The sequence below is a fragment of the Drosophila novamexicana genome, unplaced genomic scaffold (genome assembly GCF_003285875.2).
Source record: "Drosophila novamexicana strain 15010-1031.04,08,12 unplaced genomic scaffold, DnovRS2.1 tig00001690-arrow-arrow-pilon, whole genome shotgun sequence".
Lineage (NCBI taxonomy): Eukaryota > Metazoa > Arthropoda > Insecta > Diptera > Drosophilidae > Drosophila > Drosophila novamexicana.
Genome location: NW_020824876.1, coordinates 159,141 through 174,990, shown reverse-complemented (window position 1 = coordinate 174,990; position 15,850 = coordinate 159,141). Strand labels below are relative to the sequence as shown.

The following is a 15,850-nucleotide window of genomic DNA, read 5'->3' as shown; positions in this document are numbered from 1 at the left end:
TAAAAAACTAAACCTCGTGAAAATCGGATGAAATTTGACCGAGTTATGGGAGTGGGAAATTTTGACCCATGTCTACATGAGGATTATTCCAAGTCCAGGGTAAAATTTAACATGAATTTGGACCAAAAATAAGGTCCCCAAACTTAAATGCCAAATTGATCTAGAGCCCAAACCATGAATAAAAAACTAAACCTCGTGAAAATCGGATGAAATTTGACCGAGTTATGGGAGTGGCAAATTTTGACCCATGTCTACATGAGGATTATTCCAAGTCCAGGGTAATATTTGACATGAATTTGGACCAAAAATAAGGTCCCCAAACTTAAATGCCAAATTGATCTAGAGCCCAAACCATGAATAAAAAACTAAACCTCGTGAAAATCGGATGAGATTTGACCGAGTTATGGGTATGGGAAATTTTGACCCATGTCTACATGAGGATTGATCCAAGTCCAGGGTAAAATTTGACATGAATTTGGACCAGAAATAAGGTCCCCAAACTTAAATGTCAATTTGATCTAGAGCCCAAACCATGAATAAAAAACTAAACCTCGTGAAAATCGGATGAGATTTGACCGAGTTATGGGAATGGGAAATTTTGACCCATGTCTACATGAGGATTATTCCAAGTCCGGGGTAAAATTTGACATGAATTTGGACCAAAAATAAGGTCCCCAAACTTAAATGTCAAATTGATCTAGAGCCCAAACCATGAATAAAAAACTAAACCTCGTGAAAATCGGATGAGATTTGACCGAGTTATGGGAATGGGAAATTTTGACCCATGTCTACATGAGGATTGATCCAAGTCCAGGGTAAAATTTGACATGAATTTGGACCAGAAATAAGGTCCCCAAACTTAAATGTCAAATTGATCTAGAGCCCAAACCATGAATAAAAAACTAAACCTCGTGAAAATCGGATGAGATTTGACCGAGTTATGGGAATGGGAAATTTTGACCCATGTCTACATGAGGATTGATCCAAGTCCAGGGTAAAATTTGACATGAATTTGGACCAGAAATAAGGTCCCCAAACTTAAATGTCAAATTGATCTAGAGCCCAAACCATGAATAAAAAACTAAACCTCGTGAAAATCGGATGAGATTTGACCGAGTTATGGGAATGGGAAATTTTGACCCATGTCTACATGAGGATTGATCCAAGTCCAGGGTAAAATTTGACATGAATTTGGACCAGAAATAAGGTCCCCAAACTTAAATGTCAAATTGATCTAGAGCCCAAACCATGAATAAAAAACTAAACCTCGTGAAAATCGGATGAGATTTGACCGAGTTATGGGTATGGGAAATTTTGACCCATGTCTACATGAGGATTGATCCAAGTCCAGGGTAAAATTTGACATGAATTTGGACCAGAAATAAGGTCCCCAAACTTAAATGTCAAATTGATCTAGAGCCCAAACCATGAATAAAAAACTAAACCTCGTGAAAATCGGATGAGATTTGACCGAGTTATGGGAATGGGAAATTTTGACCCATGTCTACATGAGGATTGATCCAAGTCCAGGGTAAAATTTGACATGAATTTGGACCCAAAATAAGGTCCCCAAACTTAAATGCCAAATTGATCTAGAGCCCAAACCATGAGAAAAAAACTAAACCTCGTGAAAATCGGATGAGATTCGACCGAGTTATGGGAGTGGGATATTTTGAGTTATGTCTATATAGAATATTTGAGGGTAATTGAGGGCATTGCGAAACACGTGCCGTAGCTCGCAAATAAAAATATACAACTATCTAATAGATAGTGGAAACGATAAAACATGCAACTACGAACAATAGAAATCAAAATAGTTCCGTTCGAGCCAAAGAATTGATAAAAATAAAAGAAAAATAATATTGCGAAATATTGCGATTCGATCATAATTGATACTAACTCCAGATAATGCTCTATGAAATCACTTTATTTGTAAAGGTAGAAGGGAAGGGTGAGGCCGGTTGTTCTGTTTAGGCCACGGGCGCAAAGCCAATGCGATTGTTGCCCAAATCGAACTCGGTGTAGTATTGTCCAATGAAGACATCGCCCAAGATCCAGAAATCGGTGCCCATATACTCGAAGCTGGACTGGCACTCGCCATCGGACTGGATGATGTATTGAGCGGGCTCCAGATCAAAGTTGGTGCCACCAATGTTGAAGGTGATCACAGGCATTGAGCTGACGCTGGAGCAGTCGACCAGACCCTCATCATCAACATTGAGGATCTCGTTGAGCTGCATGTAGGCATTGGCGGGTGCCACAATTAGAGAGGTGCCAGTATCGGCAATAGCCTGGCAATTGTCGCACAAGCTCTGGCCGTCAATGCTGGCGCCAGCCATGGTGAACTGCCAGTAGCCCTGCTCGGAGATGGGCACATAGGTGAGGTCGCCGCTGTACAGAGAGGAGTCGGAGCCGCCAAAGATCAGTTCACCGCCCTGGCTGGAGGTGCCGTCGCGTGCCAGATAGAAGGAGAACACAGACTGATCGACCAGGCCCTGAGAGACCATGTTGTAGAAGGGTGGGACAACGTTGTCCACGGCAAGGGATTGATAGGCCATGCCCAGGATGCCGTCGAAGTTGGCATCGTTGAAATTGGTGCCCGGCTCATTGGTGGCCTCGGCAAAGGTCTGACTCTCAACAGACAAGCCATTCACATTCACAATATCCGTGGCCAGGATGCCGGACAGGCTGCCGGTGCCGTACTGAATGGAGAAGCTCTCGCCATTGGCCTGATAGGTGGAGGAGGCGCCGGAGTCATACTGATTGTGCACCTCGCAGGCATAGCTGGAGCAGGTCTTGGAGGGCACCCACAGGTTCGAGGAGCCCGAATCGAACAGCACCTTAAAGCTCTGCGGGGGCGTGCCAATCGTGATGGCGCCATAGTAGGCCATGTTCATTGAGTTGGACAGATCCTCCTCGTTGACGCTACGTGCGGTCGGCAGGCGATACTTGGCACGCAAATGGGAAACCTCGGCCCTGACATTGGCGCGAGTCTTCACGAAGTTCTCCTGCTTCAGGACGGGCACACGGTGCAGCTCGGCGCTGGCCAGGGCCAGGACCACAGCGAGTACTGCGATTGCTTTTAACATATTCTGAATGGTTGTCTACTCAAGTTCGACTAATTGTTAAGCGCTGCTCGGGCTGATATTTATACCAAATGCGGCTATCTACGCTAGATAAGATTGTTAAGTCGATTGCCCAATTATCTACCAGCTGGGATTGGCTGGACAATCGCACTCGATGCAGAGGGCGATTCTGATTGAAGTGGGCATTAGTTATGGCCGACATAATCGCAAGATATCTGTGTAACACTCGAATTTGGAAAAACTCCCAAAAGCAATTGCTAGCCAAAACAACCTATTGGCACCTGTGTACGTATTTGGCTAATCAGCGGGAGGTTCCCAAACATGTCAAACGATTTAAAGACAGCCTAATCTGATCTTTGCAATCGATCGTCTGTGACTTTTCAAGGCAAAAAAAAAAAAAAACATTTCATTTTTACATGAAAAACTATGAAAAACAGCGAATTCCAATTTAATTATCAAAACTACGAACTATGAACAGAAAAGTTTAGAAATCTTTTATTCAACTCAATTTGCGAACGATCGTGTCTATATTATATAGTGCTCCGATCTTGAAATTTTGGTAAATATGCCCTGTCTCCAGCTAAAAGCAACTTTTGTATAAAGTTTCATTGCGTTAGCTTAAGAGAAAGTCGAGTTCATATGGAACAGTCGAAGAATATATAACATCTTGTCTACCAGAATCGGAACCGGAACCGGAACCGGACCAAAAATAAAATAGCAAGCTTACGCAAGCTTCCTTTGAACAACAAGAATTCGCTGCAATTATACACTTCGTTGTGGTACAGCAACAAAATCGCATTGGAGAAAACTTTGCGTCTTCCAAGTCAAGGGTTCCAGACTAAGTACTGGGGCACCTTGGTGCATCCGCAAACATCCCGGCCCTGGCAGGGTATCTGAAGGTTCCTTAAGGTTCCCTAAGATTCCTTAAGGTTCCCTAAGGTTCCTTAAGGTTCCCTAAGGTTCCTTAAGGTTCCTCTCTGATCTATTGGCAAGCAGGCTTTGCAAAAGAAAGCAAAGTAAACTTCGCAGCATCCATCTTATCGATCTACCAAGCCGGGTACTTGGATACATATAATTTATTGTAAAAACAACGTCTAAGACCTTATAATTAAAGCTATTTATGTAAAACTTCTTATTGTACAGCTAGATTAAGTTCCTCAAGCAAAGTAACAACAAATAAGCTAATAAAAAGAATGAATGGACAAACAAACGATAATATATATATTATAATTTTTTGGTCAAGCATACTAAGAAGACCAAATATTTGCAAAGAATCGAATAGATCTCTCGGAAGTAGCTAAAGATCGTGCCCCATATAATGTTAAATAGGAAAATTAAGATTATAGTCACGTGAAGTACTTATTCTAAACAAACTGTGCTTAAACCAGTTGCGAATTATAAGATACTTAATCACAATCCTTTGGAATCTTTCAAAGAAAGTATATAAATCTATTTTCATAGTATATATCTATATATAGTTTCAAGATAGTTTATAAAATATTTGACAAACTGTCTCGAAGTGCGTATCTCAATCTTTAATTTGAAAACATTGAAAGTTTCGACAAAATCAACAAACAATATATAGTTCATATACATTCGATGCCTCCTAGAGACTGAAATATACATAAAATCTATTGAAAGAAGGACAAATTTATGAATATATGCATATATCATGTTATTTATTATGGATTCCACTCTTTAAGTATCTTATATAGAGGCAGCCCAGGAAAATTCTCATTGATTCACATATATCTCGCCCGAACCCATAATCTCATATAGAAATCAATCGCATTTTGATTTCTAAAAGAAACAGTGCTCCGAAACAGCGAAAGCAGATCTTCAGGCTTTTGACCTCAGCCAATTTCTGATTAAACGAAAGCCAACCCTCACAAATGGACACTTGCTTAGACCTAAGCTGAGCCTGAGATTCTCCCCAAACAAGGCTCGAAACTTATTATTCCATTAATTACTAAGTGAATGGTAATTTCATCCTCATCTCATCTCAACTCATCTAATGTACAGGAATGAATGCCACAAAATGATTTGCATTAATTCGATTCGTTTATTTGAATTCTTAGGCAACGGGCGCAAAGCCAATGCGATTGTTGCCCAAATCGAACTCGGTGTAGTATTTTCCAATGAAGACATCGCCCAAGATCCAGAAATCGGTGCCCATATACTCGAAGCTGGACTGGCACTCGCCATCGGACTGGATGATGTATTGAGCGGGCTCCAGGGTGAACTTGCCGCCACCAATATTCAGATTGAGCACCGGCAACTTATCAACAGTGGAGCAGTCCACCAAACCATTCTCGTCAACGTTGAGCACGTTGTTCAGGATGTCGTAGGCAGCTTCGGACACAACCAGTAGGGAGGTGCCAGTATCGGCAATAGCCTGGCAATTGTCGCACAAGCTCTGGCCGTCAATGCTGGCGCCAGCCATGGTGAACTGCCAGTAGCCCTGCTCGGAGATGGGCACATAGGTGAGGTCGCCGCTGTACAGAGAGGAGTCGGAGCCGCCAAAGATCAGTTCACCGCCCTGGCTGGAGGTGCCGTCGCGTGCCAGATAGAAGGAGAACACAGACTGATCGACCAGGCCCTGAGAGACCATGTTGTAGAAGGGTGGGACAACGTTGTCCACGGCAAGGGATTGATAGGCCATGCCCAGGATGCCATCGAACTTGGCATTGTTGAAGCTGGTGCCCGGCTCAGAGGTGGCCTCGGCAAAGGTCTGGCTCTTGATCACCAGCCCATTGACATCGACGGTGTCGGTGGAAAGGAACCCGGACAGACTGCCGGAACCGTACTGAATCGAGAAGCTCTCGCCATTCGATTTATATGTCGAGGATTTGTCATGGTCGTACTGGTTGTGGTTCATGCAGGCCACATCAAAGAACCAGCATGTGCTCGACGGCACCCACAGGTTCGAGGAGCCCGAATCGAACAGCACCTTAAAGCTCTGCGGAGGCGTGCCAATCGTGATGGCGCCATAGTAGGCCATATTGATCGAGTTGGACAGCTCCTCCTCGTTGGCGCTACGTGCGCTTGGCAGATTGTACTTGCCGCGCAGATAGGATACCTCGGCCTTGACATTCTCACGTGTCTTGACAAAGTTCTCGTGCTTGTAGATCGGCACATGGTGCAGCTCGGCGCTGGCCAGGGCCAGGACTACAGCGAGTACTGTGATAGCTTTTAACATATTCTCAAAAGTTGTCTACTTGAGTTCGACTAATTGTTAAGCGCTGCTCGAGCTGATATTTATACCAAATCTGTTATCAATATTGGCCTAGGCGCAACTCGTGCAACTCAATCAAATCACAGCAGATCTGCCAGAGATAAGGTGCATATATATATATATATAATCCTTAACGATTTCGATTGCACGCTTATCGACACAAAAAACATATATATACATGTCTATATATAGTTTCTGGTCTGCACGTCATCAAAAAATTAAGCTCAGCAGACTTTTGGGAAATTCAAGTAGACAATCGATACTTTTGTAGTTTAAGTTATGTACTTCATTTGATTTCTGCCCAAAATCTTTCTGTTCAAGCTGTCAATAATTAGTTAAAATGGGCTGCTCTCTTAACTAAACTATGCGCCTTGCACTTGTTAGTCTCTCGCCAAGTTCTTTAGTTATCGGAACGAGCCCATTGAAGGCTTTAAAGGCTTTGTTATAATTACCCAGTCTGAAGTCTTAAGAGCTCGATGGACTTCAAAGCGTTGCGTTTTTCTTTGAATATTGCAACGCGTTGTGCTAAATAAACAAAGTGCTAGATTAACTAATAGGCGCGACTATCAGATACGCTGTAAGTGTTTGCTCGATTCGCTAAACATATTGGAATTCATGGCGTGTTTACACAAAGCCTCGTGCTGCAAGTGTTATCTACACATATGTAAAAATTACATGTGTTTTCGTTTATATCAGTTAATTGCGTTGCTGTTATTACCGATTACAGGGTATCGTACAAGTGCACCTTCTATATATTATATATATTAATTTATTGTATGAAAGACAAACTCTTTAATTTTGTTCCTCCTTCCTTTCTAATCGCAAATAATTTGATTTTATTTCTGATTTTGTTTGTTTTTTTATATGAATCTGTTAAAGAAATTCCAAGAAAACCCCATTATCGCAAACGCCTGACTAGCAAATACCCTGTAATTTTATATTTTTTTGTTTAGGAAAGCAATAACTTTCGAATCGGGCAAAAAAACCCAACTAAAGTTTTTTTATATCATTTTTCTAGATATCGTTTCGACAGGGTATGTAAAATATCAAATAAAAACCAAATATATATAGATATATATTTTATATTGTGTGTTAAGCCGAAGCATATGAAGCCGATGTCAACTGTTCCCACATAGCTAAGTTTCCCTTATAAAGAGCACAACATTTGGTAATCGAATAGGAAAGTGCTTAAACTTTGCTCTGATGGCAAACTTATCAGACTTTAATCATATCGCTGGCATTGCGCCAAACCCCTTAAGGTCTAAACTATTAGATGTTTGTAAAATAGTTTTATTATCTCTTTTTGTATACCCTAAACTCCTTGAAAATGCGATAAAGGGTATACTGGCTGCGTGCAAATGTATGTAACAGCATCAATGACCGAGTCGAGCTTACCAAGTCCGTCTGTCTGCCCGTCTCTTGGGTCTCAAGAGCCACAGCTAACATAGAATAATATATATACAGATCAAGCATCTATAGCTTCCCTAGCTTAGGGTATCCCTTAGTCGGGCCCTCTAGGGGCCATGACTCGTTTCTCTTAACCAAAAATGTATGAAAAAAGTAAGACTTTAGTTAATTCTATTAATATAAAATGCGTACTTGAGATATGGTGCCTATCAATAGAGAGATATATAAAAATGGGCGCAAGTCAAATCTAAACATGGAACTTGATAAACAATAAGGAAAACAAAACACAAAACAACAATTCTTATATATGTATCAAGACAAAAACAACAAAAACTGTAACGTATGATCCCAAGCAACACGATTCGAATGATTATGATAAAAATAATGATAGATATATCATATTTCTGTTTAATTTTCATTTGAGGTTAGGTTTGATTCAATTGCAAATTTAATTGATCGACATGTGCCGCTGACGCAAACAGTTGACAGACAGTATGCAGAGCCAATTTCGTTCCAAAGGTGATTTTTATTTGGCAAAGAGAAAGAAACAAGTCTAGTCGGAAGTGCACGACTAGAGGATACCCTGGACATTCAGTTCATGTTGTGGTAGGGGAAGGGTAGCTATAAAATGAAAGATAATTTATTTGTATAAACTATTCTAGAAGCTAACCGTCAAATTTGATGACTCTAGCTCTTAAAACCCAAGAGATTTGCTCAATAAAAATGATTTCGATATCGATTCCTTATCGATTGCTTGGAAACGGGGCAATCGATTATCGTCTATCGGCAACAAACTCGCACTGCGCGGCCACAAGTAGAACCCACATTCAAATATCTAGCTCTTTAAGGGTCTGAGATCAAATCACACATGCTCACGTGCAAGGATCAAGCTATAAGAACAAGCTCCTTAGCTTCTCGGCAAAGGTATTCCAAAAGGTGAATAATTTTGAAAATGTCTAGACTATAACAGAACCTATACACAGCAAGTTTGGTGCAGCTAGCATTTAGAATTCTCGAGTTGTGCTTAGGATAGCATATATCCAAATCGATATTTATCGATATTTATCGATAATATTGTAAATGTTGTTTAAGCTCAACTGGAATATAAATTCTGTTTAATTTGTAGGCTTTTAAACAATTTGCAAGCAATCTTACATTTAGAATTCTCGAGTTGTGCTGAGATAAGCATATCTCAAAATCGATATTTATCGATAATATTATAAATATTTGGCTCAACTGGACTACATTAAATTAATCAATTTTTAAACAATTTCCAAGCAATCTTAAGCTGTAAGCAAACGTAACCCATACTCAATATTTTGGTTTGATTTACAGGGATCGTCTGAGCATACCCTATAAACAACATAGAGTATTTAACACTAGAATTCAATTATGTCTGTTAAAAATTACTTAACTCTGGCAATCGCTTAGAGTTATGATAGCTTCTATATCATTCGCATGCGATGCACTAAACAGCAATGCCGCACGCACAGACACAGACACAGACACAGCGTGCCGCAGGAGGTCGGACATCAACTTTGGAGGACTTTGGAGGATGCAAGCAACGAGTGCGCAAAGCAAATAAAATTATCTCATTACAAATTATGCCCGCCAATGGCAGGCAGAGCACGTTGCCAGCCCGATTGCCCAGCAACTTGCCGTGGAGTTGACCAGCTTGCTTTGGTGTGGCAGGCAGGCGGCACGCTGCAATGCGTGTACGCTAAATAGATTATGTCAAATGATCGAAATCACATCATAAATTCAGAACGCAAACCGAAATCCAGAAACACAATCGCCAATCGCCAGGCCAAAGAGCTAAATGGCCGTTGGGCTTGCGATGAACGCGTCTAAAATCAAATAAGCCTGGGCGTTGCACAGTGTAGGCGTGTGTACAGCGTAGGGGACGTTGGCCTGAGGAGGGCGGGAGGTGGTGCGGGCGGTCTTCTCTTATTGTTGCAAACGCACGGCTCGCTGCGGAGCTGGCTGTTTAACACGTTTTAAATGGAATGGCCGGTCGGCATTTGATTATTGTTTTGCATGTGAAATGATCCACCCAAAACCCTCTCCAGCCCCTCGCCGGAGCCTCGCCAGCCCCTCAGCTCAGCCCCGCCAAGAGTTGTTGTTGTTGCGCATCGATACGATCCACGTCAGGTCGGTAGCCATGGGCGCTTTGTAGGTGGAGCCGAGCCTGATAACGCTGACCGACACCAGCCAATGCACCAGCTGAATATTTCGGCTTCGGCTTCGGCTTCAACTTTTCTTAACTTCGTTCGAACAGAGCGCTGCGAATTGAGGTGCAGAAGTTAGCTTGTTTGCCTGGCCAAACAATAAAATATTGCGATTGGCTTCAATAATAAATTCAATGGCTAACTACGAAATGTTAAAAAAAAAAATAAAATAAGAAGCAGCACGAAAGTACGTCGAAATTTGAATACCCTTGTCTTGGCAAACAGTATGACTTGTCATGAATAAAACCATTTTGACCCGACCGATTCTTCCTATAGATCTATATAATATAGTTAAGAGATATGGATAGGATTTGGCATAGCTTAAGTAGCTTGAACTTGGGAGACAATCAAGTATTCCATACAGGAATCTACTCTGCGATAGATCCTTCCTATGGCATATATATGATATAGTGCTTCGATGCGGCGAACAGACAGAGAAACTCTATATCTGTTCGCATGGAAGAGAAGCACAGTCCGACTAGCATATACATATATATGCACTTTAGGAAATCATCATCTTTCGAAATGTAACACATGGCATGACAAAGTGATAATACCCTCGGCAAAGCAGCAGAAGCGGGTGTAGTAGGCTGCGGCGGGCAGAGACTCCCTCACACTTTGCGTGCAAAAATCGATCAGCGCGAAATGAAATTGAAGTTAAGAACTGTGCGCAAAACATAACCTGCGGCGCTTTTTTTCTTGCGATTTACTGGCAGTAAGCAACCCTTTTCCACTCTATATATATATATATATATGTATAACTGCATGATAAGGCCCGATCGGAGCGGGCCAATGACTTCTGCTGGGGCGCGTGTCGGCATTTGCGTGTGAATTCGCTTTGAAATTGGATATACAGCCGGTTAGTCTATGGACTTTGCTCTGGATACACTTTTATATTGTGTTGTTTTTCTTTTTTTGGCACAGTTCGGCTCATCATCGGCCGGTTGAAATCAATTTGCAAATGCTTCACGGACAAACGACCGACCGAGCGACCGCCCGCCCTTTTGTGACACTTGGCTGAGTTTTCTTCGGGAGTGTAAAAAATGCATTGGATTTGGCACCAGAAGTCATCATCTTCGGGTGATAAATTTTCAATTTGTTTGACTTGAGCGAGTGCACAGACTGTGTGTGTGCGTGTGTGACACCCACAATGTTCGCACTCTCTCTCTCGCTCTCTCTCTCGCTCTCTATTGATCGTGCTGCTGGTAGCGCAACGAATCCGAGTTGACACGGCCAGTGGAAACAAGTAAAAACGGCCACGTTCATCATGGCCCATTGTGTGTAGTGCAACATTAGGTCATGCCACATCAGTGCAGCACATACAGCTAACCCATCTTCTCCTCTCCCTCTCTCTCTCCCTCTCTTACTCTGGCTGCATATATTAAAAACAATAACACTTTTGTCTAGCCTAGCCACTTGGTAGGTCCTCATAAATATTCCCAAAAACTCAACCAGAGCTGAACCTCTGCAAAAGGTCTCTCTCTCTCTCTCTCTTTCTCTCGCTCTCGCCTTTTCTCTATGGTTGACAAGTCCATTAGCAATGCTTGGCATGTTAATTAACATTTGTCAGAGTGAGTTTTTATTTAATTTACATTTCAATGCAGCTTCCAGACCTTAAAAGTCCAAAAAGTAACCCACACACAAATAAATCATAATTCTATTATAACAAAAACTTCCGACAGGCAGAACAGCTTCAAGCACGGAATCACGGCTTTCCGACTAATCTAATCTTGAACAGAGAAAAGACAAAACATAAATACGAACTGAACCATTGTGTTCTCCAAAGAAACAGCTGGTTCAAAGCGAAAACGGGGCGTACAGGGCGTGCCTTCATTAATCTAATAAACAAAACAAAAGGGATATTTGAATAGAACGAAAAGGGAGTAGGAAGCATAAGGAAAGGATTTGAATAGCCTTGCAGAAATGTACTTTGCGATTTTGCTGATATCTGAGGAAAATGAAGGAAAACAGAATATTTTTCCATTACTTCCGATTGATTCTTACCACAAAGCTATATGATATAGTAGCGCGATCTTGATAAGATTTGGCTGTAAGTAGAATGGTTTATTTTAGATGAAAAGGGTATAAAAACTAGAGCTAGAACTAGAACTAGAACTAGAACTAGAACTAGAACTAGCTTGACTATAGCCCAGCTCAATTGCAAAGCATCTTCTATATCAAATTTCTGCTTATACAAATTTGTCTCCGAATCGATTTTTATCGTTTTTCTGAAAATGGATCGATATATCGAAAAGAAGAGCGTATAAACTAGTTCAAATTTTAAATTTGCGGAAAGACGAACTCTCATGATTATATCGACTCAGCTCGTCAGAGCTAATCAAGAATATATAGACTTTATGGAGCTGCTTTTAGCATTTGTAGCAAAGCATTTTTAGCCGCTTTTAGCCACTTTTGATGGACCAACTCAAGTCATAAACAGATGCTCAAATACTTAAAGAAATGCCTTTAACTGTTTTCCTGTTGAATCGCTGAACAATTAACAAATCTGGCGCACATAAAGTTTGAATGTATTAAATTGCTGCCAAAAGGGGCTCAAAAGTAGTCCAAATAATAATAAGAAAAAGAAATTGTTAATTTTTTGAAACGGAAATTGCTGTTTAAGCATTTAGTCGTATATTTCAGCACAGTACAGAAGTGCAGATATGAAATAATGTTGGAGCTCGCGTTCAGTGCAATTATCTCACATTGTTGCCGGGCGCCCAACTAGCCCAGAGGTATATGTCCGAGTTTCTGGCCGGGGCTGTGGGGGCCAATTTATGCCGCCCCAAATGATCATCCATTAGCTTTTATTGATTTTCGTGCAACATTTTTTCTAATTTGCAGCCAAAAAAAATTAATGCAAAAGATGCGCAAACGCATTGGGACAAGTTGGGAGCAGGGAGGCGAGCGGGCAACCTTGGTGGTAAATATTGGCTGCCTGGGTGGTCCCTTGCACAGAGCCAGAGCCTCTCTCTGATGAGGCTGGCGACGCCGGCGCTGAACGCTTTTTAAAAAATCAACTCAACTTTTGTGGCATGTAAAGCAAATGAGGCGCATTTTATGCAAAAAAAAAACATCAAGAAAATAAAGCAAACTAAAGCAAAAAATTGTTTTAAATCTCTGAATGCAAAGGCGCGACTGCAAGTTACCCTGTAAACAGCGGCACATATATGCATGATCCAAAAGCTTTGGAATAATAGATTTCTATAATATAAATATAATAATAACAATAATAATAATGATAATAATTATACAAATAATAATAATAATAATTATAATAATAATAATTATAATAATAATAATAATAATAATAATAATAATAATAATAATGATAATAATAATAAAAACAATATAAAATAATAATTATAATAATAATAATAATAATAATAATAAAAACAATAATAACAATAATAATAATAATAATAATAATAATAATAATAATAATAATAATAATAATAATAATAATAATAATAATAATAATAATAATAATAATAATAATAATAATAATAATAATAATAAAAATAATAATAATAATAATAATAATAATAATAATAATAATAATGTCAAAATAATTTAAAAAAAACAGCATAAAAAATAGGAAAACTTTCCATATACAAAACTTTTGTTTCTAGATTATTATCACAAAATATTCGTAAAATTAAAGTAAATTTCCAAATTTTCAAATTTTATACAAAAGTAAGCCAAGACTTGGCTCTAGCACAATTTGAAATATATCTACTAAGCTGTATTCCCTTCAGCCTGTATAAATAGCCCGCTCTTGTTAGTTTTTCATGACTACAGGGTATGCACAAATACAAAATACCGATTGAAGCGAAAAGAAAGAAACGTAACAGAAAACAAGTTGCAGCGATCGGGCACAGCCCATCAGGTGAGTTGTGATGGCTATCGATCAACGCGCTGCCCAGTTCCAGCTCCGATTCTGAAGCAAAGCGGAGCAAAGCGGCAAAAGCTGGCACAAAGATTACAATCAATGCGTGAGCATAATCCCCAAAGCAACAACAACCATCACCGATACCGTTGAATGGAGTCAAGAAAATAAGCAAAAAAGCAAAAATAAAGTTATGCGAAAAACAGTTAAAGAACCGAAACGCGCGCTAATAACAAACAATTAGTATGCCATATGCAGAATCGGGCAGAGCGGGGTTTGAACCAGCCAAGAAACTCCAAGCTGCCACAAAAAGGCCCCACGGATTGACCCACATTCAGACCCAAAGAAGCCACGCGCTCCGGGCACATCCTCATCAGAGCTGAGCTGAGCTGAGCTCGAGCATTTCATTAGGCTCTAAATTGAAGAGTTTCAGCGAGTTAATTAAAGAAACGAAATGAAATGCAGGCAAAAGAAAGCAGCTAAGTGACAGGATGTGCCATAAAAGGGATAAGGGTTAGTTAGAGCACGTGATCAACTATGCTGTGGGTCCTTCTAATTTCTAATTAACAGCCCTCACTCTCACTCTCTCTCTCTCTCTCTCTCTCTCTCTCTCTCTCTCTCTCTCTCTCTCTCTCTCTCTCTCTGTTGTTACCTTTGGCAGGAGCTGCAGCTACTGTCTTCTATCTCCCAATCGCTGTCATTTGTCCCATCGCTTGCGCTTACTAATTGACCCAGCAAGGGTTAACATTATCCTGCGGTAGGTGAAACTCATAAAACCAAACTCTAACCAAAAAGAAATTACATATATATATATATATATATATATGTAATCGGAGAGAAACGAAAAATTAGTTATGCTCGTAAAAAGATTTCGTTTTCCAGTAGCCAAAATTGGGATGCTGTGGTGTTCCTCATTTCCCGATCCTCGCCGCCAGATAAGTGTAAGAGATGCAACATCAACTATCGCAATGACATTTTCCTAAATGTTCATGACTTACAGCCTGCTCTGGCTGTTGTCAGTTCCTTTTGGGCTGGCCCAAACAAAACGTAATGCCATTAACGTTTCTATTCCATCCTCATTCGCATTCCACGGACATTTCTCTGAGCTAACCGAGAGAAATATTGTATGATGACTCACAATGTGATGAAGTATTAGAGACGAGGCGTTAAGACTTTACCTATTTCCTTTTACTCAATCGATATTTATCGCTTATCTAGTTATGTTTCTTAACAGTATCTGAGCGCTTGAAAGATATATAGATCTATATTCTCAGATCCATAACATAAACTGAAACAAGTAAGAAGTTCTAGTCGGGAGCTCCCGACTAGGGCATACCCTGAACCCTCTTCTTCCAACATCAAATGCATATATATTCTATTTGAGAAGCTATATGTCAAGTTTGTTGACTCTAGCTCTTATTATTAACCAAAATTGCCCAAAAAATAGGATATCGATATCGATTTCATATCGATTACTTGGAAACGGAGTAAGTTATCGATTATCGGAAACAAACTTAATCTGCGCGGGAACTAGGAGCACCTACATCTTTCAAGTCTCTAGCTCTTATAAGTCCTGAGATCCTTGCGTTCATACATACGGACGGATGGACGGACGGACGGACATGGCTAGATCGACTCGGCTATTGATGCTGATCAAGAATATATATACTTTATGGGGTGAGAGATGCTTCCTTCTGCCTGTTACATACATTTGGCTTTCGCACAAATTCAATCAAGTACCCTTTTACCCATTTTCAATGGGTTCAGGGTATACAAAAAGGGAATTATATTCTTGGGCTTAAGTATTTACACACATTTGCATGCCATATTTATGCTCTGAAAATTTCATAAAGATCGGACAAAAAACACCAAAGTTACTCGAGAACTAATTCAACATCTTGCTCTATTTCTTGCCTATGCATGCCTGCTAAGAAAGCTTGAATATCCCAAATAGAGAACTTTTACATCGAATCTGAGCAAAGCTGTATAAGCAGAGAGCCCTAAT

General features: G+C 40.2%; 2 protein-coding genes across 2 annotated transcripts; both read right to left on the bottom strand.

Annotated features, from left to right (window-relative positions):
- Window positions 1–1,921: 1,921 nt before the first annotated feature.
- Window positions 1,922–3,101, bottom strand: LOC115768141 (lysosomal aspartic protease-like). Its single transcript, XM_030712636.1, has one exon. The coding sequence runs from the start codon at window positions 3,087–3,089 to the stop codon at window positions 1,971–1,973; it is 1,119 nt and encodes a 372-aa protein (XP_030568496.1). The 5' UTR covers window positions 3,090–3,101; the 3' UTR covers window positions 1,922–1,970.
- A 2,027-nt stretch (window positions 3,102–5,128) lies between these two features.
- On the bottom strand, window positions 5,129–6,295 carry LOC115768140 (lysosomal aspartic protease-like). The gene has a single exon (XM_030712635.1). It carries the CDS (start codon window positions 6,283–6,285, stop codon window positions 5,161–5,163), a length of 1,125 nt encoding a protein of 374 aa, XP_030568495.1. The 5' UTR covers window positions 6,286–6,295; the 3' UTR covers window positions 5,129–5,160.
- Between the last annotated feature and the right edge of the window lie 9,555 nt (window positions 6,296–15,850).

Excerpts from the sequence above, each read along its gene's own strand:
- LOC115768141 (XM_030712636.1), bottom strand. The coding sequence starts at position 3,089 with ATGTTAAAAGCAATCGCAGTACTCGCTGTGGTCCTGGCCCTGGCCAGC.
- LOC115768140 (XM_030712635.1), bottom strand. The coding sequence starts at position 6,285 with ATGTTAAAAGCTATCACAGTACTCGCTGTAGTCCTGGCCCTGGCCAGC.